The 23,481-nt window shown below is 37.5% G+C and overlaps 2 protein-coding genes across 2 annotated transcripts; one reads left to right on the top strand and one right to left on the bottom strand.

Moving 5' to 3' along the window:
* Positions 1–669: 669 nt before the first annotated feature.
* On the bottom strand, positions 670–2,159 carry LOC127790733 (casparian strip membrane protein 1). The gene is made up of 3 exons (XM_052320370.1): positions 1,819–2,159; positions 1,625–1,748; positions 670–1,080 (listed from the first exon to the last, which is right to left on the bottom strand). Exons 1-3 carry the CDS (start codon positions 2,091–2,093, stop codon positions 865–867), a joined length of 615 nt encoding a protein of 204 aa, XP_052176330.1. The 5' UTR covers positions 2,094–2,159; the 3' UTR covers positions 670–864.
* A 1,141-nt stretch (positions 2,160–3,300) lies between these two features.
* Positions 3,301–17,475, top strand: LOC127791086 (peptidyl-prolyl cis-trans isomerase CYP18-2). Its single transcript, XM_052320856.1, has 6 exons — positions 3,301–3,438; positions 3,563–3,658; positions 3,808–3,869; positions 16,041–16,174; positions 16,364–16,448; positions 17,102–17,475. Exons 1-6 carry the CDS (start codon positions 3,367–3,369, stop codon positions 17,145–17,147), a joined length of 495 nt encoding a protein of 164 aa, XP_052176816.1. The 5' UTR covers positions 3,301–3,366; the 3' UTR covers positions 17,148–17,475.
* Positions 17,476–23,481: the final 6,006 nt, after the last annotated feature.

The following is a 23,481-nucleotide window of genomic DNA, read 5'->3' as shown; positions in this document are numbered from 1 at the left end:
GGGCTTGGCCCATTCAGCAACCTCCTGCGATCCGTTAACTCGATGGCCCATCCAATGCTCTCCCATATATAAAGCTCGGTCTTCGTTTGTTACAACAGCATTCGTCCTTAGCCCTAAATCTGCCGATTTTCTCTGAGAACCGATCTTCTCTCTTGGCTATTTAAAACCCTAGCTGCGACTCATGGAGATACACTGGCGCTCTCAGATCTCTTCCATCTACTGCTGTCAACCTTACCTTTGGTGCTATTTGAGTCCTACAGATCTTGTGTGTTGGCTCGTTTATGGTTGTAAGCTATTTCTGTCACTGATTTACATATTTATCTTGTTGTATTTTGTATTGAGCGTTGAGGAGTTGAGGGTGTATATCTATCATCATTATTATAGTGCAGTGAGCTCCCTTAAACCGGAACTCAACGTGGATGTAGCCCTATTTTAGGGTGAACCACGGTAAAACCTTGTGCCTCTTCTTTTACTGTTTTTATGCTTGTGTTGCTTCGATTTATCTTGTGGGAACAAACTGTCATTTTTTTTCTTGTGTTAGAGGTGGTTGGGATATTTTGTATGTGTGTATGTGTACGCCCCAGCCCAACAGTAAACACAATGCACGATATATATATATATATATTTATACACTTTAATTTGACAGAGTTCAAAGCTAGCTAGTGTGAACGAAAGTTAATTAGTACCGTTTGCTCCCATCAGTACTCAAAACATCTCTCAATATTAAAATTACTTATACAACCAAGAGCACAATGCTCCGACTTTTTTCTCCAAATCTCCTCAGAGATCCAACATCAAAATACCAAATGAACAGGACTTAGAAGAATCACATGACCAATCCAAATATTTCGACAATATTAATGTTCAACGTTTTCGAAGAGCCACGGCAGATAACACGACCAAGAAGACGAGGATAGCCACAGTTATGAACGACGCCACCACGGCTCCACTGACCTTTTGGCAGAAATCGGTGTATTGTTGGCAAATCGCAAGCCAGTTCGCGCTCGGATTTCCATTGTGCGCCAAGTAAACCATGGCAGCTGCTGAGCTCGCCGCTGCGGTGGTGAAAGCAACCATCACCTATAGCAAACACAACATTTCATGCACCCTTAAAGAAGATTTAATCCAACAGAACTCACAGTTGGTCCGACAGTAAGAGATTAATTATAATGTTTTCTTCTATCGTTAAAGTTCAAGAAGTTTAGTTAGTTGTCGAAGAAGGTTAATTAGTTTATTTTAGTAGTTTTTCAAATTCATTCAATTTGAATTTAAAAGTCACATTTTTTAAATCTCCTTTTCTTCTTTTACTAGATCTCCATTTTTATTTAGAGAATATTTGTATTTAAATAAGTTTTCTAATATTCAAGGTAATTTTCTAGAAAGTTGTGATTGTTTTTTAGCACTCAGAACAATTTTGAATCTCAGGAGATAAGTCTATACATAAATTTTTATGTGTTTATCTAATAAACCTAATTTCTAAATTATTATATGCTGGATGAGTTTATTAAGTGCACATATTCAAAAAATAATAGTCAGAATTTATCATTGGCCAAAAAAAAAAAAAGAGATTTAAGACATGGAGGAAATGAGTTGTGATAGTTCTGATAGCGGTGAAGGAGCTTACGGTGTCTAAGATGATGAGAAGCATTCTTGAGCCAATTGCATGTGGCCGAACGATGCAAACTATAGAGAAGGGGATTGAAAGCACAAGATAGCCACTGGCAATAGCCATTGCAACCACGAAGAACCTGCATCAATTAATCCTTCCAGTTGTATTACCATCCACTGAAATTAATTAAGTTAATTTAATGTACGTACTGGAATGTGTCTATATCATCGTAGCTGGCTTGGAACTGGAAGAACTGGGTGAAGAACGGGAGAGTCTCCTCCGCCGTTCCCATGGTGGCGGCGGCGGCCAGAGCCGCCACCAGCGCAGCCACCCTCAGAACGAAATCAAATATCGCTATCCCCTTATTCTTCCCTCTCTTCTCATGCTCCACGGTCTTCATGGCCGCCGCCAGAAGAGGGGCTTTTCCTTTTGCTTCTCGGCTTGTTTCTGCATGCGCCATTTCAATGGTGACTGACTCGCTCATTTTCCCAGAGAAAGAGAGTAGAAGCCTGTGATTAAACGAGTAAATTAATTACTGTGGAAGATGAAGATTAATTTGAAGCTTGTGATGAAAAGGGTTGGTTTTCAAACCTTATATAGAGATCTAGGGAAGTGGTTAGTGACTAAACAAATATTACATTGTTGTAAAGTGGGTTATATTTTGACTTTTCATGATTGGTTGATTAGTTCTTGGATTTGGTGAAGGGAGTATGGGGTTCAATATAATATGTTTGACCATATATGAGGAGTTAATAAATAATGATTAACCACTTGCTCGATCACAATTAAACTCCCCTCTTTTGATTATTATGCTAAATTAATCTCTAAATGATGCATATGATCAGATGGTGGTTTGTTGCATCTAAAACTGCTTTGTGTTAACCTAATTATTATCGATCAACTAAACAACTACGGTATATATTCTCCACAAGTCCTAATCCACTGTTGGAGAATAATATCACTTTATTATATCCCAGGGGCCACAGCTATTAATTTCTGTGTCAACCACGCCATTTTTTAAAAATTAAAGAAGTCAATCCATGTCATAGTTCTACGATTTTAAGGCATATAATTGTATTACATTTTTTTATATTCATATTTCCTTTTTTTAATGAATAAATATAAAAATGTAACACTACTTTAATTTCATTATTTTATGTTATATTTTAAAAGATGTCTACTCATAATTAGCTAAAAAACATGAAGATAATGGTTTAAGGACAAAAGAGTTCTTTTGTATTATTATAAAAGAGTGAGAAATTTATTAGAAAGAAAAGGCAAAAAAGCTAATAATATTGTCACTAAAAACCCATTAGCAGTTACTAGTGGCAACCTTTATATATGCCGTAACTATTAAAGTGTTAAATTCAGCCTCATAAAATGTAACCTCAAGAGTAAAAGAGGACTTAAAATTATACATGAAATGAGAGTCTCTTGACACTGATTAAACTCTTTATCGATTGATAATATAAAGAAGGTTCGAGGCATTTCTTTCGAAGCCCATGGGTCAGTGGGTGTGGGTTTTTCATACTCAGAATTCATAAGCACTGATTGGATTGTGAGCTATCCGATCCAATCCAATACCCAAAGTCCTCTTGGCCCGGCCTGGATACAAAGCCCAGGCCCATTTACAGAGACCTTGCCCGACCTGCCCAAATCCCGTAAAAGAGAGGGCCCGCTCTCCTTTCCCTCTTCATTCGGTTCACAACTCTCTCTCTCTCTCTCTCTCTCTCTCAGAATAGTAAACGAAGGAGAAGATGTGGGCAAGTGCAGAAGGAGGAGCACCGGAGGTGACCCTAGAAACTTCCATGGGATCTTTCACAGTCGAGGTAAAATCTGAAGTCCTCTCTCCCTCCCTCTCTCTCTCTCGCGCGTGCTAAGCTTGAAGATGTATGTATACGTATAGGTATCTTTATAGCTATGTCTATGTTTTTACAAACTCTGTATTTTCAGATGTACTACAAGCACGCGCCCAGAACTTGCAGAAACTTCATCGAGCTCTCTCGCAGAGGTTATTACGATAATGTTAAGTTCCATCGTATCATCAAGGTATTATCTCTTCCCAGTTTGTTGCTCGTCAATGTTTGCCCTAAAAATAGTATGTCGGATATTTGAATCTGTTTAGTTGTGTTTGTCTATCTGTGCATATGGTTTGAGGAGCTTACTGTTTATATTTGTTGTTGTATGGTTTGGAGTAGGATTTTATGGTGCAAGGTGGAGATCCCACTGGGACAGGAAGGGGCGGTGAATCCATCTATGGGTATGTTCTTAAAATTTTCCCTCTTCTTTTCTGTCACCAGAAGGACCGGGGTTTATGGAATTTTAATTTTTTTACTGCTGTAACTTTTACTGTTATACTTATATAGTTTGTTAGCTTTGGGGAATATCCACGTGCAAGTGGTTATAGAGGGCAGAGGGTTGTTATAACCATAGAAGAGTGTAGAATCTGCCTTAACAGGGTTCCACCCTCTGTGCAACTTGTATAAATTCCCCACTCGTATCACGGATGGGGTTTCGAGAATATTGAAGAGAATTATACTCTCTCCCCCTCATCATTTTCTTGATCTCCTTTTCTCTCTCTTTCTCTCTTTTCCCCTTTCTCTTTATTCATTCTATTCTTTGTTCTTTGTGAGTGACTTCCTAATTCATACCGAATTAGGAAGAAGCACATTGTCAGGCCGAGGCCGTGACAATTTTGGTATCAAAGCTCGATTCTCTGCCAGAGCTCTATTGGGAATTGAATCCATGGCAGAGGATACCCGCATGAAGAATCTCGAGTTGCAATTGCAGCAAGTTAGCTCGACTATGACAAAATTCTAGAACATAGCTAATCAATTGGAGATCAGATCTAATCGGAATCACGAAGCGATCACGACAATGGATTGCAAGATGGAGAGCTCAATCGAAGGGCTGGAACGAAGATTGGACGAAGCTCTCTCGCAGATGAGAGAGGATATGGGAGCTCAAATACAACAATTCATGTGTCATGGCCTTAGAAGCAATAGAGGGACAATTTTGTAATAGGTTTATAATAGATTTTTAAGAGATATTTTGTAATTTGTTAGGAACACATGGGTGCTGTTAGTGTTCAGTTAGTAGTCAGATTTGCCTATAAAAGGGCTACTGTAAGAGGAGGGAATTATTATGTGAAATGATATTGAATCTCTCAATTTCCCTCTTATGAATTCTCTCTATCCTTCTCTCAGTTCCCTCTAATTTCTCTCCCCCTCTCTATTCTTCTGCAACTCTCCCTTAGTTTCGCCTATAATCTCTCCCTCTTCTGTCCAATTCTCCCTCTATCCAGTTATGTTATTGGTTTTGATTCCCTCGAATTCTTCTGATTTCCAATCCAAATCCTTAGCTAAACCCTAGGTACATGATAAATTGGTATCAGAGTAGTCGTTCCTTGGCTATGAGTTCGGAAATTCAATAGCGTATGATCCAATTCGGAAGTAATCAAACCAGATTCGAAGTAAAGCTGGTAGATCGCGACGGTGGTAGGCGGTTTATAGAAGTGGTTTCAGTGTCGAAATTTTGGTGGCTTGGAAGCTGCGAGTAAGGCAAGTCAGCAAAACGAGATTGGGCGATTCACAGGAGTTGCAGCGAGAGCCAATCGAACTCTCAAGATGCTAACAATTTCTACTATTCCGATGAAATTTGGCATTCAAGATAGAGAAGCAACAAGGCGAATTTCGGTTGAATATCAAAATTGATTTTGATGCACGAGGAGGTGAGTGTTTGCTGATATTTGAGGCTTGGAAATTGAAGGCTACATGGCCAATTGGTTTTGATCTGTTTCTAAGGTCATCAAGGACTGTTTTCAACCGCAACGGAATCGGTGGACTTCAGTGGTTGCAGTCAAGATTCAAGATCTCTTCAATAGGCAGTGATTCCAAATGAAGTATGGGCTATGAGTAAAGGATAGCAGTACACACATGAGGCAAATGGAGTCTCAATGGTAGTAGAAGAATGTTGCATTTTCAATGGGATGTCCTATTCGTGAGAAGTCGGTAATGGAGAGCAGTGAACACATGAAACCTTTGGAGTCTCAAATGCAGCAGAAGACTGCTGCATTTTCAGTTGGATACAACAAAAATTAGGAAGAGTTTGGCCAGACGCATCTGACATAGGAAAAGAAATTAGATAATATGTTCAATTAAATGGACAAGGAAACAAGCTGAGTGATACACGAAACATACAAGGAAATAGGCTGTGTGCTACAAGAGCAGCTGTAGAAGTTTGCAAAGATGTTATCTCAGAGGTATCAGGTCAGCTTTCCCGCTGAATTCTTCAATAAACTGAGAAGAGATGTTTCAGATGACCATTTCGGAAGTTCTAATCAAAAGATGATTGATTCAGATAATCAATCTTCGGGATTGAACGGCCATCATAGAGAGTTTTGGAAAAAGGACATGGTTGAGGAAGCGGTATAGCCTTAGGAGTTCCTTAAAATACAACAATATAAGGAGAAATCAAGATTATGGGAAAATGATTCACTACTTACCTTTGATGTCGAGCAAAAGAAGTATTCCGATTTAGGCAGAATCGACAAGGAAGGTGGCTGTAATCAGTGTTCTAAAAGGTGGCCTAGGCGCTAGGCAGCCCCTGGCTGTCGCGAATACCTTCAAATCGCCCCCTTAGGCGTCGGACCTGATTAATCGGGCCCGGGCGGTGCCTAGGTGACTGATGCGACCAAGGAGACACCTCCCAAACATGTTTTTTGTGCCCGATTTCCCCCTCCCTCTTATATCCTCTCCTCTCCTGACCGTGGTTTGGACTCATCTGTCGCTCGACTCCATCTCCATCCCAGATCAGATGGATGGATCTAACATCCGACAATCGAATCTAAGCAACGATGATGGAATAGTCGGATCTGGCAGTGCTACAAGAAGGAGACGATGATGGAACAACGGCAAAGCAATGGCGACGATGGCCAATTGGCATGGGTCGGCTTGGCCTGTGGTTGCATTGTAGTCGACGATGGTAGTGATCACCTTGCTAGGCTTTGATGAGAGCCAAGGATTTGCTAATAACTTTATATATATATATATATATATGCATAATTTTATACATATAATATCTGTTTATAACTTTATATATATATAAATAGAGATAGTTTTATATATATAGTCTCTCTATATATGATTTGTTTATATATATATGAACATATATGTATGTATGTGTATTTGAGATAATATAAATTTTATTTAAATAATTTTTTTATACATCGCTTAGACACTAGGCCCCAGCCTGGCGCCCGACTAGCGCCTTGCGTGTTTTAATATATAATGACTGTGCTGGCAGCAACAACAGTAATTTCGGAGGTTTGATCCAAAATGTTTGGGCAAAAGGAGAATTAAAATAATACACTGATTCCTTTAAAAAGGAAGTTCTTGAAGAAGACAAGATGATATTATTGGAAGTTTGTATCAAGAGGTGATTGATTTAGCCGATCAATTTCCTAAGTTGAAAGCAAGTAATGGAGAATTGTCAAGGACGGAGGTAAAAACAATTGGATCTTCTGAAGTTGAAAATGATTCGGCCCGTTTGCAATGAACAATTGACAGGTAATGATGTGAAGGAACCAATTGCAATTGTCAAGACTAATTATGTGCTGGGCAAGAGGTTTTAGGAGGGAAATAAGCAGCTGATAGGTGGAATGGCAGAAAAAGCAAGGTTTATTACATTACCCCTGGTGCTGAATCCATTATTTGAGGGACCGATTAATGTCCTAGATTGGGACATGGGAAGGAATGGTTATGGTAAAGGAGGTCCTCAAAATATCGTTCTTATGCCTAGGGTTTTGCTGTTTTTGGTTCAGGAGGAGGTTGCAAGGAGGCCTCCTGTTCACTGATCTGTACAAGAATTCTCTCCTGGAGGAACATATTCAAATTTTCAAAATGAAAATTGCTACTTTAAGCTGCAAAAGTTCGTCCCCAGCTGAGAATCTGAGATATCTTCTAATGTTGTGAAGGTGTGTGGATTTGACAAGGAACTATGGGGACAACTTGTAATTGAAGGACAACTACAGAAAATAATTGATGCAAGCTTTATGGTCGAAAATGAGGTTTTACATAAGTTGGACAATGCCTATTCTCAAGGAGGGTTATAGTGTTTTGTACCGGTAAAGCAAAATACTGTTTTGGAAATGCAAGAGAGCATGGCTTCGAAAAATAAATCTCTAAGAAGATTTCAGCTAAGGGCAATGGCAGTGGTTGTTAGGAATCCAAGTCTAGGCTAAATTTGGAGGATTCACCAAATGAATAAGAAAACTTGGAATATGCCCAATCTTGGTAAATATATTTTGCTCACCCAAAATAATGTCAATTTTATATTTGTGTGCACAGAAGAAAGATAACTATATTGGGACTTGAGTTGGTTGAGAGGAACAGAATGGGTCAACAAGTGGTTCATTGAGAGGAATTGGATAATGTAATTTGTTCAATGCTTTATCTAACTCTACTTGTTTAATGAATTTCATTTGATTGTGAGGCAAATTATGTTTTATATTAAGTCTATGGGCCCTACAGAAGGTATGACAATGGATAAAAATGAATGAAAATCTAGAATTCATATAGCTGACCCTACATAGTGGGATAAGAGTTTGATGTTATTGTTGGTGGTGAGGCAGATTAGGAAGGATCACCCATGAGACAACATCTATAGGATGTTGAAGAACGGGCAAAAGATGAAAGGAGACTTGGGAATTCCTTAGGAAAAAGTTTCTTTCTCAACTTCCTTAGGAACTCTCTTAGCTGCTGTCTCAGTTTCTTCCACTTCCTGTTGTTCTACTACCTTGATTTTGTCATCACAATCTTTCTTTAAAGTCTCCCAGTCATTAGTGTTGGATTTATGAACTTGGTCTTGTGGGTGTTCTGTGTGTGTGTGTGTGTGTGTGTGTGAACAAGTTGCAGTCAGGTGGCCAAAATGGATAGAGTTAGAACACCATGGTGGTGACTTAGCATGGACGTGTGGTTCACAGAAGAGGTATGGTTTTTAGGAGAATGGTTGTGCCTACGCTACATGTACCTAGGGGCTGGTTCTACAAACTGAGCAGTCATTTGTTGTTTGGATGCAATTACCTGGTCCAATTTAGTGCTAATGTTCAGAAGAGTTTGTAGTATCTGGTGCCTTTGGGAATCAGATACTTACTTCTTAGACTCCATGGCTAAGAAGGCAAATAAGTCTACGAAAATCTAAGAGCACAAGAATAAATTAGCATTAATTGAAGTACAGAAAAATTAAACCAAGGAAGGAAAGAGAACCCATGTTCTTGGTGAGAATGAGTCCTGTATGTGCTTTGGTTGTGGCTAGCTTGGTTACAGGCTGAAGGTAAAACAATTGGGTCAAAGGCAAATGGACTTTAAGTGAATTGGGCTTTAGGATTAAACATGGTAGGAATCATAGTTGTTAAAGGGCACTCCAGAGGTGCACCTTGTTGCAAGCACTGCAAGGTGTATGGAGGCACACCTGTAGGTGAGGCAACCTCCTTGAGGTGCTTGCCTAAATGCATGGGGCATGCACCTTCTGCACTTTGCAGATACGAGATATAAGCCCCCTTTATGTGTGTTTAAAGTCATTAAAACATAACTAAAGCTTCTCTAGTCGCTCACAAGAAAGAAAGAAACCCTCATCAATCATCAATCGAATCTCCATAGAACACTTCAATCGACTTTGTCAATTGTCAAATGCTTCAACCTTCACTACTTTTTCATCTTTTCAATTTGTTTGAAGGTTTCTGTTAGAATTTGTGTTAGTTAAGTTGTTAAGTCTCGGTAGAGGGCTTTGTATGTAGTGGGAATAAATTTTGTATGTTTATATTTTATGTGTTTGAGATATAATGGAAATAACTTGTTGTAAGTTATTTCCGGTAGTCCTTTTATTCTTTCTGATTTGCATCTAAGTCCTTATTTGTAGCCACCTCTATGCCTTTTATAAATAGAGGCGGACAAGTTCTAGGGATTTTCACATTTTCAGCATTCATTCTTCTTGTTTCATCTTGCACGGTCTCTAGAGAAGATTAAGAGAGAGCATGGCTCGGTCCTTGTATTTTCGAGAGGGGAGGCTATTGTTCATAGCCAAGAGTGTGTGAGAGGGAGTGTTGTATCCTATTGCTTTCTAGTGGATTCTGTCTCGATCACTGACAGTCTGAATGTAGGGTATTTCATGCTTGAATTATGATAAGTTCTTGCCTCTTTTACTTTTTGTTATTGATCTTTGATTTACTCTATTAATCTGTTTGTCTATTTCTGTTACTATCGGGTAAGAGTTGGCTATGAGGGAGTGAGATTTCTTGTGTGTAATTGATCCTAGACTCAACAATTTGGTATCAGAGCTTAGGATTACACAATCACTTTCAAGATTCATCCAGGAACCCTTAGAACAGTCTTAGAAACCCAAGAAAATGGCTCTGTCCGGATCTGCATCTAGATATGATATAGAAAAATTTAATGGCTCAAATGATTTTTCTTTATGGAAAATAAAGATGCAGGCCCTCCTCGGTAATCTTGGATTAAAGGAGGCGCTAAAAGAGGAATCAAGGGATAAGGATAAAATAGGGGATGGAGCTAAGACTCTCTTGACAGAACAAAGAGCAGATATAGAGGAGAAAGCTTTTAATACCTTGATTCTTAGTTTAGGAGATAAGGTATTAAGGGAGGTATCTAAGATGACTACAGTTTTAGAAATCTAGAAAAAAAATGGATAGTCTCTACCTAATAAAAACTCTTATCAAGTCGGTTATACCTAAAGACAAAATTCTTTACATTTAGAATGAAAGAAAATCAAAAGTTGCAAGATCATATAGATGAGTTTAATAAACTTTGCCTAGACTTAGAAAACATCAATGTTAAATATGATGATGAAGATAGGGCATTAGTTTTATTACTTTCTTTGCCTCAGTCATATGAACATTTTGTTGATATTTTGCAACTTGGTGGGGATAAATTGTCTTTAGAAGATGTAATAGGAGCCCTAAATTCAAAAGACTTGAGGCATAACCAGGAAGAAAAATCTTCTAGTGGTGATGTTCTGACTGCTAGATCTAGGAGTTTTAAAAAGGATTCCAAAGGGAAAAATAAATCTAGATCTAAGTCAAGAAATGGAAGGAATCCTGTTAAGTGTTATCATTGCCAAGAAGAAGGGCATTTTAAAAGAAACTGTCCAAAGAGAGAAAGATTTCAAGGAGAAAAATGTCTCGGATGGTGGAGCATCAGTTTGTGAGTATGAGTATGATAGTTTTGATGCACTAACAGTGTGTGAGAAATCGGTAAAGGAAATGTGGATTATGGATTCCGGGTGTTCCTTTCACATGACACCAAATAAACATTGGTTTGTAAACTACCAGGCAACTGATGGGGGCAAGGTTCTTCTAGAAAATGATCATGAGTGTAAGGTCCTAGGAGTAGGAGATGTAAGGCTTAAAATGCGTGACAATACCTATAGGACCCTTCAAGCTGTAAGACACGTCTCGGAATTAAAAAGAAATTTAATCTCTCTTGGTGAATTAACTAAGAATGGCTATAGTTTTAAGGGAGAGGGAGATACACTTAAGGTATCCAAAGGATCCCTAGTGTGTATGAAGGCTAGCTAGCGGAATGGGATATATGTTCTGCAAGCTGCTGGGGAAGCAATAGTGGTAGGTGATAAGGCAGCCACAACTACAAGATTGTGGCACCTTAGGATGGCTCACATTAGTGAACATAGCCTTAAAGAATTAGCCAAGCAAGGGATGTTAAAAGGGGGACCAAGTGGCAGGACTAGAGAAGTGTGAATCTTGCATATATGGAAATGCCACTAAGGTAAAATTTAATAAAACAGCTATACACTTGTCTAAGGGACCCCTAGATTATATCCATAGCGATTTATGGGGACCTGCCCAAACTATCACTTATGGGGGAGCTAGGTATTTTTTGTCCATAATTGATGATTTCTCAAGGATGGTATGGATTTATGTTTTGAAAACAAAAGAACTTATTTTTGAGGCATTCAAAACATGGAAAACCATAATAGAGAACCAAAGGGGGAGGAAGATAAAGACCATTAGGACTGACAATGGCATTGAATTCTGCAATAAGGAGTTCACAGACCTATGTAAAGACAGTGGGATAGTTAGGCATTTGACTGCCCCAGGAAACCCTAGACAAAATGGTCTTGCCGAAAGGATGAATAGGACACTCTTAGAGAGAGTTAGGTGTATGCTATTTCATGTAAATCTATCAAAGGCATTTTGGGGAGAGGCTGTAAACACTGCAGCCTATGTCATAAATAGGTCTCCTTCAGCATCTATCGAATTTAAGACCCCTTATGAAAAATGAACAGGTCATAAACCTGGCCTAAAACACCTAAGGGTATTTGGGTGTGTTGCATATGCCCATGTAAAACAAGGAAAGCTGGAACCTAGGGCACATAAATGTATTTTCATAGGATATCCAGCCAGGGTAAAAGAGTATAAGCTATGGAGTCTAGAACTTGAAAACCAAAGGATTATAGTTACGAGGGATGTCATCTTTGATGAGAAATTAGTAGCTAAGGGACTGCATGATAATAGTAGTGAGGAGCCAAAATCTAAAATAGAAAATGTAGATATAGACTAGCAGGAAAATATGCCTAGTGCAGAAGCATTTGGCTTTCAAAGCAAGGATTTGGGACATCAGGAAGATCTAGAGGAGCCCATAGCTGACCAAGACTTTGACCCTCATGAAGAAAGAAAGGAGGGATCAGATGCAGAAGATGTACCAGACTAGCATAGGTATAATGTTGCTCGGGACAGGCAGAAAAGGCAGTCCAAACCCCCTAAGAGATATGGTTTTTCAGACCTGGTTTCCTATGCACTTACAAGTGCATTGGAGGTTGTGGGGGAGGAAGCTATAGCCTCTAAGGATTCAAGGAAGTGGATTGAGGCTATGAAATCAGAAATCAACTCATTAAATAAGAATGAGACATGGACCTTAGTTGAAAGGCCTAAGGGACAAAGAGTAGTGTGCTGTAAATGGATCTATAAAATAAAGGAAGGAGCTGGGAAGGATTCTAAGCCTAGATATAAAACTAGGCTAGTTGCTAAAGGATTCACACAGGTTGCAGAAGTAGATTATAATGAGGTTTTTTCCCTGGTGGTTGGGAACACCTCAATTAGAATACTCCTTGCAATGACAGCCCATACGGACCTAGTGGAGAATTAGATGAAAAGATTCTCATGGAGCAACCAAAGGGGTTTAAGTCTAAAGGAAAAATAGAGCAAGTATGCCTTCTTAGGAAATCCCTATATGGACTAAAACAATCACCACGTCAATGGTATAAAAGATTTGACACTTTTATGATTGAACATAGATTTGTTAGGAGTTCATATGATTATTGTGTGTATTTTAAACAAGTATCAAAGAACATATCTTGTACCTCCTATTGTATGTTGATGACATGTTGATTGCAAGTCAATCAAGGGAGGAAATCCAGAAGTTAAAGCTGGACTTAAAGTCAACATTTGAAATGAAAGATTTAGGACAAGCAAGGAAGATATTGGGAATTGAAATTAAGAGGGATAAAAAGATAAGAACCCTAGGTTTGTCACAAGAAAATTATCTAAGGAAATTAATCCAAAGATTTGGGATGGCTAAAGCAAAGGTTGTCAGCACACCTTTTGCCTAGCATTTCAAGCTATTAGCAAGTCAATCTCCTATAAATGAGGAAGATAAGGCAAAAATGAGAAATGTTCCATACTCTAGTGTAGTGGGAAGCTTGATGTACAACATTGTCTGTACCCGGCCAGGCCTTGCTCATGCCATGAGTGTGGTTAGCCGGTTTATGGAAAACCTAGGGAAATCTCATTGGAGTGCAGTTAGATGGATGTTCAAATACTTAAGAGGATCATTAAGTATTGGTTTAGTTTATGGTGGAACAGAAAATAAAATAAAAGCCAAAATCCTAGGATACTCCGATGCAAACTATGCAGCAGATCAGGATAGCAGAAGATCAACTACAGGCTATGTCTTCAAGATTTGGGATGCCACAGTGAGTTGGAAGGCAAGTTTACAACATGTTATAGCCTTATCAACTACTGAGCCAGAATATGTTGCCATAACAGAGGCAATAAAGGAGGCTATGTTGTTAAAAGGACTTCTAAGAGAATTGTTAGGAAGGGAGGTAGATACAACTCTAAAATGTGATAGCCAAAGTGCCATTCACTTAGCTAGAAATCAGGTACACCATGTACGTACAAAACATATTGAAGTGCGACCGCATTTTATCAGGGAAATTCTTGACAAAAGAGAGTTGAAACTGGAAAAGATGACAGGAGAAGACAATGCAGTAGACATGTTCACCAAGGCCATTCCAGCAGCCAAGATGAAGCACTGCATGAAGCTTCTAAACATAGCTTGAGGAAGTCTAAGCAATTAAGCTTAGAGGGAAGCCTGAAGATGGAAGAAAAGAAAGCAGAAACAGAACCTGGAAGACTGAAGACTTAAGGCTAAACTAAGCAAATTGGTGGAGAAATTGTTAGAATTTGCATTAGTTAAGTTGTTAAGTCTCGGTAGAGGGCTTTGTATGCAGTGGGAATAAATTTTGTATGTTTATATTTTATGTGTTTGAGATATAACGGAAATAACTTGCTGTAAGTTATTTCCAGTAGTCCTTTTATTCTTTCTGATTTGGATCTAAGTCCTTATTTGTAACCGCCTCTATCCCTTTTATAAATAGAGGCGGATAGGTTCTCGGGGTTTTCACATTTTCAGCATTCATTCTTCTTGTTTCATCTTGCACGATCTCTAGAGAAGATTAAGAGAGAGCATTGTTTGGTCCTTGTATTCGTGGGAGGGGAGGCTATTGTTCATAGCCAAGAGTGTGTGAGAGGGAGTGCTGTATCCTATTGTTTTCTAGTGGATTCTGTCTCGGTCATCGGAAGTCTGGATGTAGGGCATTTCATGCCTGAACCAGGATAAGTTCTTGTCTCTTTTACTTTCTGTTATTGATCCTTGATTTACTCTATTAATCTGTTTATCTATTTCTGTTACTATCGGGTAAGAGTTGGCTGTGAGAGAGTGAGATTTCTTATGTGTAATTGATCCTAGACTCAACAGTTTCAGCTTCAACTTGCCATCTTCACTGCTTCCTTTTGTCGAGATGAGCTCATGTTCTTCTAGATATATGAGAGATGAGGCTGGTGAGGCTAATCAGAGGTCCACTGGAGTCATTATGCTCCAAGAGAATTCAGTGAGTGAAGTTAATGTGCCTGACAAAGCTCTGGCGCTTTGGGGATTACGGCCATTCATCCAGTGACCTAGTCTTTCATCTGAAGTGTTGCCAGAGGCAGGCGCAGGCTTTGGTGGCTAGTTTTGGTCCAGAGAGTGTCTCTGTTGCTCTCTTTCAGGGACACAGCGGGCTGCTCCACTCTCTTCACATTTTCTCTCCCTTATTGTTTTTTTCTCTTGGTACTTGTTATTCCATACTTCAAAGAGTTGGTTCACAAACTTCTTTGTTTATTTCTAAGTAATGTCTGCTAAATTTGTATTTTGATAAATTATTTAAATTGTGTTTTCTTTTGTGTAAATTTGTGTTGCACTTTTAGTATACAGGAAGTTCTTTTATCTTTTATAGCTAATGTGCTTTAATATTTCTAACAAATGCAACAGCAGGTGATTTTCTATTATTTGTTTTTTTAATGTCGTTATGAAGCTATTTTTTTATTTGTTTCTTATAACATTTAGGAAATTGTTGTTCATAATTTGATAATTTTGCATTTACCTCTTTACAGTAATAAGCTGAAAATTATGGTATATAAATATTTCATTTACATTTTTAATAAATATGCACCTCACATCTATGGCATGCCTGTCCCTCGTGCCTAGGCTCCAAGCACTCTTTGCACCTTGCACCTTTGACAACTATTGGAGGAATTAAATTGGGTACTGAATTAGGGCTTGGGTGGTCTGGAATTGTGTTGCAAATTAAAGTAACTGGATCAAGATGAAATTGTGTATTAGGGTCAACAAAAAAAAAAAAAAAAAGGCAATCAGGCTGTTCAATGGTGAGAGATCTCATCATGGAGTGCTTCAAACCTTTTAATATGTTGGGATTATACAGGAAAGAGAACTTTTTTGGCAGGTACACCTGGTTTAATAAATTCAAGATTGTTGTGCCTGTGGGAAGAGCATTTTTGGTTAGGATTGGCCATATTTTCATTTAGGTGAGATACACATCTATTCAACCTGTAGGTATCTGGAAGTTTTTCACTAGGCTTGTGAACAAGTTTGAAATCTAGACAGCCTTGTATTCCTATTAAGATCACAATTGGTGTACCAATGACTGAAACTCTATGTAGATTGCCCATTATTAGGTCCTTGAATGAACCAACTTCAGTTGCATATAATAACAAAGTTATAGCAATTTTGACTCAAATCTTTTACTTATAGGTGACTCGTTTCTTGATTTGTTGCAGTGCAAACTTTGAGGATGAGACAACACCAAAGTTAAAGCATACTGGAGCTGGTATTATTTCCATGGCCAATGCTGGTCCAAATACAAATGGAAGCCAGTTCTTCATTACCTTGGCACCGGCACCATCACTGGATGGTAATAGATTTATTCTGTCAAAAATGCGATCTTTGCCTATATATTTGGTTGCTCCAGGCTATTTTTGTTAGAAAGAGTGCAATTTCTATGATGCTCTTGTTCAAAAAAAAAAAAAAAAAAAATTGCTTTTATTGTTTATAATTTATGCTCAGCTCATAAGCATTTGATCTGGGCTTCCCTGCTGGCCAGGAAAACACACTATATTTGGACGAGTATGTAGAGGAATGGAAATTATCAAGAGACTTGGGAGTGTTCAAACAGACAATACTGATAGGTATGTCTTTTCCTGGTTATATCCTTTGCTTTCTAGTTTTTTACTTTCTGTGCTTATTGCACCCTGAAAAATCTTGGGCTAGCTGACTTGCCATTTGCTCAAACCACATGGCTAAAGACGGTGTCATCTTTCCAGTTATCTGATTTTATGTGAGATTTTTTGTTGCCTTAAATTTGAAAAGTAATGGGTGCCTCTATTGCACAAGGGTCAGGCCCCCCGGGGGGGGGGGGGGGGGGGGGGGGCATATTTTGTACACAGCCTTATTGGCTTTGCAAATATTTCCAAACAAATAACTTGAAACTGCTCGTAGGCCAGTTGGTTGAGTGGCCAATTATCTGTTCCCGAACTCAAGTTCTTAATTGAACAAAATAGCAAGCATGGAACAAGTTTTACAATGTTCTTGTGCTCATGAATCTTGGGTCATGAAGTGAAGAGATTACCCAGAGTTGGAAATTTTCGTCACTTGGGGAAACTTTAAATTGAGTGATTGGTGCCAACTAGTTTTGGTGGATGTGGAATTAAGAACACAAATAACCGTTCTTGAGAATATGCATTTCCACAGCAAGGGGCTTTTTTTTCACACAATTCTTTGCTACTGCAGTCTGAATGCATAGATTAAATCTTGTCTTTATGATTTCCTTTTGCTTATTCAGACCAATCCATGATGTCAAGATACTGAGAACAACAGTCAAAGATTGAGACATCTCACATCGTCCACAATGCTGATTGAAGTTTGTAGTGGCTGTAGGAGGCAAATCTTGTATTTTCAAAAAGGCTATTCTTCAGGGGAAGATTGCTGGCATCTTGTATCATTTATCCTGTGGCTTCTCTCGGCCTAAAAGTGGCAGTGGCAGTGGCAGATGTTCATGATATGGATTTATTTTTACAATTAGTCACAGTTACTTAAAAGTTACAATATTTATTCTTTGCAACAAAATTTTCTGCCTCATCACTCGTTTTTTTCCCAATTCCTTTCTGTGACTAGATGGAAGAATCGCATCCGATAATCTCGTCTCAATTACAGATATCTCATCTTCACCCTCTATAAAATTCACTGTCTGGGCTCGACTACAATGAGATAACAAAGAAGATTCGTTATTGATTGAGCTGCAAAAAGTATAATAACAATTGAGTTTCCAAGAATGATGTGTTGTTGACTGGACTCTAGGCCACTCCACTCCACTCGTAGTCATGAAATTTGGAGCAAGCCTTCCATATGGCTGGCTTTGCAACCGCTCACTACATTCCTTATATAACACATTTGACACAGAACGTACATATTATTTCTTATTTATTAGTGAACGTACATATTATTCCTTAACCAGGCATATATTGAGAGGGAGAGAAGCAGGAAGAAGTATATATTCGAACAGTCGGATGAGCAATATATTAGAATTAATTTGGTGAGTTGCGAGTTCGATTTTTGTCTTACATAAAGATTAAAGATTTAATCTGTGATTTATCTTTTTTGACGTAATCAAAAATATAAATATTGGGGGTGACGATCATCCCAAATATCCCAAGGACCAATATTTGAGCCCTTTTAGTTTTCCATTTTGTTTTACCGCAACAATTTACTTGCTCACAATCTGTCACATTTTTGTACACAATATTTCACAACATAAAGATTATTCACTCACGTCAGGCGAACACCCAGTAATTAATTAAATGTATTAACTATGACATGTTAACTCGTATCAATATATCTGGCATATACAAGTTTCACTTTCTAATATTAGGGTCTACATTCTTGGTAGTTCCTTGGGACAGGACTAATTTAATTGCTGTGGTAATTGATCTCTATGGTTCAATTCCTTCGAACTCATCAGTCTAGAAAAAAAGAAACATAAAATAAATAACCAAAATCATAAAGGTGGTGGCCCAATTGAAGAAGAAACAGAGGAAGTTTTGTATTTTATAACTGATGAGCTTATATATATATATATATACACAGAGAGGGGAGAGAGAGAGAGAGAGAGATCTTGAATTGAGGGGATTAGGTGTAGAATTTGTTCAACTCTCAACGCAAAGAATCAACAGTGAGTGCAGAGGGCTCTAGCAAGGACAGGTTCCATTGTTTTCATGCTTTCACATTATAGTAGTCGAAAAAGTTTAACTTGATCTTAGTATTTTAGAAATGCCTGTAGAAATATAACGCGTCATCTATATATGTTGGGACACATTCACGCATAGAATTGAAGTGCGTGTATGTATCTTGGATGGTTACACGTATTCATGCATTCATTTGCATGATTCAGACGTGTGAATGAATCAACCGCAAACGGTGGCATGAGATAGTAGACCCAAGTGAATTGAAGTGTTTTAGGAATGCCTGTAGACCCAAGTGGTCCACTCTCTTAATAATTAGAATAAGCAAAGTTTGGCAAGAGATCATTGTCCAACTTCTGGATTGGGAAAAAGACGTTTAATTGTCTTGTTCTCTCTCTCTCTCTCAAGAAATTGTCAATCTCACCAAAACGAGTAAACTGCTACCCTTTTTGAATTGGACAATATTATCTAGAGATGTAGCAACAATTCATTTAATTTATGCCAGTTTAAGAAGCAAAAAACAGCAACATTACATGATATTCCAGTCTTAACAGGAGACCATCGATTGCCAACGAAATATAGAAATTTTTTATTAAGCACAAGATACGGTTACAGAACACACAATGACAAGGTACACCATTAGAAGAACAAAGTACAAGGCACAAAAAGTAAATCAATTGCCCCCACCAAAAACGCAAGAGAAAGGGACCGAAGTGTTGCGGTGGCCTCCGCCTAGAACACGATCGAAATGATTATTAATAGATTTTGGCATGCCACGAATCATTGAAATTAAATTCGCTTTTACATCCACATATGATGTTTGATTAGATCAAGGGAGTAGATAGTAGACAATGACATTCAGCAAATCATGAGGAAAAACAATACCGTGCCACAGAACTTGTGATATGACAGGTGTGTGTGTGTGTGGGTGTGGGGGGGGGGGACTTCAAGCGTTGTTTCTGGGAACTAGCTCCAGTCATGTAGAGATGCATCGTTTGGCTGATAAAGTCAACAGCGTTTGAATTTAGTTTGTGTAATAATACATGAAGAGGCTTGGAGATTTCAAGTAAAAATAGGAGTTAATCTTCAAAATCTTCTCACTCGACCATCCATTTGTTAAGTTGATCGAACACTCTTACTTAAGACTATAATAATAGAATTATTTTTTTCTCTTTTGTTTTCTTTTTTTTAAAAAAAACTTAAAACAGATCCATTCCATAGAATATAAACCCATAAAAGGAAAAATGCATTGAGATCTCTCTCAGGGCCATTGCCATGGCTTTAATATAAAAAAAGATACAAACAAGATGGCCAAATGCCTTTGCTATTGTAAACCACAAACAAATAAAAACAAATACCCACAAATCAAAGGAACAAACGAAACAAGCAAACTAATCAACCAAACAACTACACCTAAGGGATATCATTTCTTAAAAAACAAGAGCTAATACAACCCTTTAATCAATCTAGGCAATCTCATAAAAAAGCCTTTGCTTGGTATTAGAAGGGGATCAAAGGAGATGTAACTAACCCCCTGGATTTTTTTCCTTTTCCTTTTTGTATTTGAAGGTTCAACAGAGAAACCTAGGACAACCAACATAAAATCACCCCACCACTGGGGGGAATGCAATAAGGCCAAACTCAATTAAGCCAAAGAAACTCCAAAGAGCCTAAAGCTAGAGCAAGGAAACAATAATTTTACTAGACAAGCTAAAGAAAAACATAGCTAATAGACATACAAAGTAAATCAAACAAGAAACAGAGAGTTCAAAGCCCTAGCTAAAACGAAGCTTGAATGGCTGACCTAGTCAATTCTCCCTTTCCCCCTCACCATCTTCTTTATTTTAGTCGTTACCTTTGTCTCCCCTCCATTCTTGACCTTTGCATATCGATGTCAATCTCCCCTAAGGGATAAGCTGCTAAGGTTTGTGCCTATGACTCTCAACCCCTTGAGTTTAATAAATAATTATTTTAATTTAATTTTTATTAAGAAGTTGAGGGCCCCTAAATTAATGATGGTCTAGGGCTCCTTAACCTCTTGAGTTGGTCCATCCTATTCTTGAGTCGGTCCTAATCTCCCATAGAGAGATTGCGTATTAGTCCTTTTCTCCCATTAACTAAGTGGATCCACCCCCACATTTGTCGATTGCTCAACACTCCTCTCCTTTCTAATATGTTATTTGTCGCCGAATTCTTGTCAATTGTACAAATATTGAATATTAAATATATTTATTATGTTGTGTTTTTTTTTTTTACCTTTGTACCCAATGGCTTGGTAATGAGTTTTGTTCTCACTATATTAGAGATTTCCTGCATTCTCATCCTCTGGCCGATACCCTTAATTCCTTGCTAAATTAGGGGAAATGACTCAGTTCATTTCTGTAAAAGAGTTGGATTGAACCTTGAATATTTATCTGAAGGCAAGAGTTCCACTTTGCATGCCTCCCAACCCCCTTTCATACTGGGGGTGAAGTTTGTTGGAAAATTTAGAAAATTTGTATATTTTCATGTTCAAAAAATGGATGAATGAAAAATTGATTGAAAAATTATTTTTGGAGCATATGTAATATAATGTATAATTTATATTATTATAAAAATAAAATAAAGAAAAAAAACAATGAATGCACTATGCTAGAATTATGAGACTATACTATGCATGTACTATGCACGCATTGTGCAGCACACTGTACGCATGGTGGCTGACTTATTTCAATTATAAGGTACTATGCAATTACTATTTGATTAATATAATATAAAATATTATATTATATTATATTTTCAAAATGAAACAATAGCTTCTCCTTCTTCATCTTTCTTTTTCCTTCTTCTTTTTCTTCCTCCGTTCTTCTTCTTTCTCCTCTATAAATAGAGGGTTCTTCCTTTAAAAAAGGGGGACAAAATTCTTAGCAAAATTATTCTATAAAATTCTCATACTCTTTCAGTTTTAATCATATTCAACTAGTGTTTCAATTTGTTGTTAGGTTCTAAAGTTTGTGCTAACTTTTTAATCTATAAATTGTTGTATCCTGAAAAATAGGCGTCAATTAACCTCTAGTACTTTCGGAGAGGCGATGAATCTATTTTAAAAGAATTGTGTGTTACACAGGTCTTAGTTTTATCATCCCTTTATATACTATTGTGTTTTTATTTTTTCTTGAGCAATATTATATTATTTCAATATTTCTGTACTGCTAGTTTAAATATAATATTATAATAATTTTATTTTCAATCAATAATTATAGTATTATAAATATAATTATTTTATTGTGGTTGGTTAACAATCTTAAAAGAGATTCCTTACGAATAAGTTTTATTTCAAGAGATGACTACTCTTGTGAATTCTGCCAGAACTTCTAATAATGTGATGCAAAGATCTAATAATGTGATGCCAAGGATCTGTTTCTACAGCCCAGATGCCTATTAATTGTTGTGCTTGTGGGCCATGGCGAAAAGCCTGAAAAACTCAACGGGTTGAATTTCAAGAGATGGTAGCAACAGATGTTGTTTTACCTTATTACTTGGAATCTTACGAGATTCTTGATAGAGGATGCTCCTAAGTTAAAGGAGGATGAAACATATATGCTAGTTATCAACGCAGTTGATACATGGAAGCATTTTGATTTCTTATGCAAACTTCCAAAGAGAAAGACCAGGGCCCACGAGACACATGTGATGGATACCATAATTGAAGATGTGTCCAATACAAACCCCTATCAATCATGGTATTTGAGGTGAACTTGGTCGGGTTTAACCCAAAGGAATGGTAGATTGACATTGGTGCCGCAAGGCACATATGATTGAAAATGAGTTTTCGATGTCAGAAAAAGTTTTGATATGTCATTTTGTTCACCCTAGACTAGATCTGGCATAGTCACCGAGTCCTATGAGTTTAATCAATCACATTACGTGGATAAAAGTTTTAAGAAATTCAAAAAAAATGATTCTGGTGTGGCTAGAACATCATTAGACATTAGTCTTCCTCTATTCGAGAATAAATGTGAGAGTATTTCTCAAGTGGAGTACTCTAGAGTAATTGGAAGTCTAATGCATTTAATGATCTGTACTAGACCAGATATTACTTATACAGTCAGTAGATTGAGTCAATATACGAGTAATCCCAATGTTGATCATTGGAAAGTAATAGTAAGAGTACTTAGATACTTACAGTATACTCATAATTATGGGATGCATTACACTAGATACCCAACTATTCTAGAAGAATATAGTGATGCAAATTAACTGGATATTTGATGTAAAAGATTCAAAATCTATAAGTGGATATGTATTCACATTTGCAGGTGTAGTCGTGGCCTGGAAATCCTCTAAACAGACTGTTATACCTAGATCCGCTATGGAATCTAAATTTATTACCTTAGACAAATATGGTGAAGAGGCAAAATGACTATGCAATTTATTAAAGGATATTCCAATATAGCATAAACTTGTACCTCCAATATGTATACATTGTGATAGTCAATCTGCAATTGGAAGGGCACATAGTAATATGTATAATGGTAAGTCTAGACATAAACGTTGTAGACATAATACCATTAGACAATTACTCTTAACTAGAATGATCTGTATTGACTATGTGAAGTCAAAAGATAATATTGCGGATCCGCTAACCAAAGGGTTGAATAAAGGGTTAGATGAAAAATCATCAAGAGGAATGGGACTAAAGGCCATGAAAAAATAAGTTGATACAATGGAAACCCAACCTAGTTAACTAGAGATCCCAAGATCTAGGTTCAAAGAGACAACCTAATTGTAAAAACTTTATTAGATCAATGTGTGGTTTACTCTCTTGTCCATTCCTATAATGAAATAGTGATACCCGTGGGGAAAAAGATAGCGATGTTTGCTTTAATGATTCTTAAAGTCATAAATTCTGAGTGGGGTAAGCAGGAAACTCTAAATTAAGAAATCACATATGTGAGTAAGAAGTGGGGTCGTTTCAAAGAAAAATTGTATAGGGCTAAATTGT

The sequence above is a fragment of the Diospyros lotus genome, chromosome 14, assembly GCF_014633365.1.
Source record: "Diospyros lotus cultivar Yz01 chromosome 14, ASM1463336v1, whole genome shotgun sequence".
Lineage (NCBI taxonomy): Eukaryota > Viridiplantae > Streptophyta > Magnoliopsida > Ericales > Ebenaceae > Diospyros > Diospyros lotus.
Note: the sequence above shows the minus strand (reverse complement) of the source record. Positions and strands in the feature narration are given on the sequence as shown.

Excerpts from the sequence above, each read along its gene's own strand:
- LOC127791086 (XM_052320856.1), top strand. The coding sequence starts at position 3,367 with ATGTGGGCAAGTGCAGAAGGAGGAGCACCGGAGGTGACCCTAGAAACT. Across the intron at positions 3,659-3,807 it reads AGTTCCATCGTATCATCAAG|GATTTTATGGTGCAAGGTGG; the intron begins GTATTATCTCTT and ends GGTTTGGAGTAG. Across the intron at positions 3,870-16,040 it reads GGCGGTGAATCCATCTATGG|TGCAAACTTTGAGGATGAGA; the intron begins GTATGTTCTTAA and ends GATTTGTTGCAG.
- LOC127790733 (XM_052320370.1), bottom strand. The coding sequence starts at position 2,093 with ATGAGCGAGTCAGTCACCATTGAAATGGCGCATGCAGAAACAAGCCGA. Across the intron at positions 1,749-1,818 it reads GATGATATAGACACATTCCA|GTTCTTCGTGGTTGCAATGG; the intron begins GTACGTACATTA and ends TAATTGATGCAG. Across the intron at positions 1,081-1,624 it reads TTCTCATCATCTTAGACACC|GTGATGGTTGCTTTCACCAC; the intron begins GTAAGCTCCTTC and ends TGTTTGCTATAG.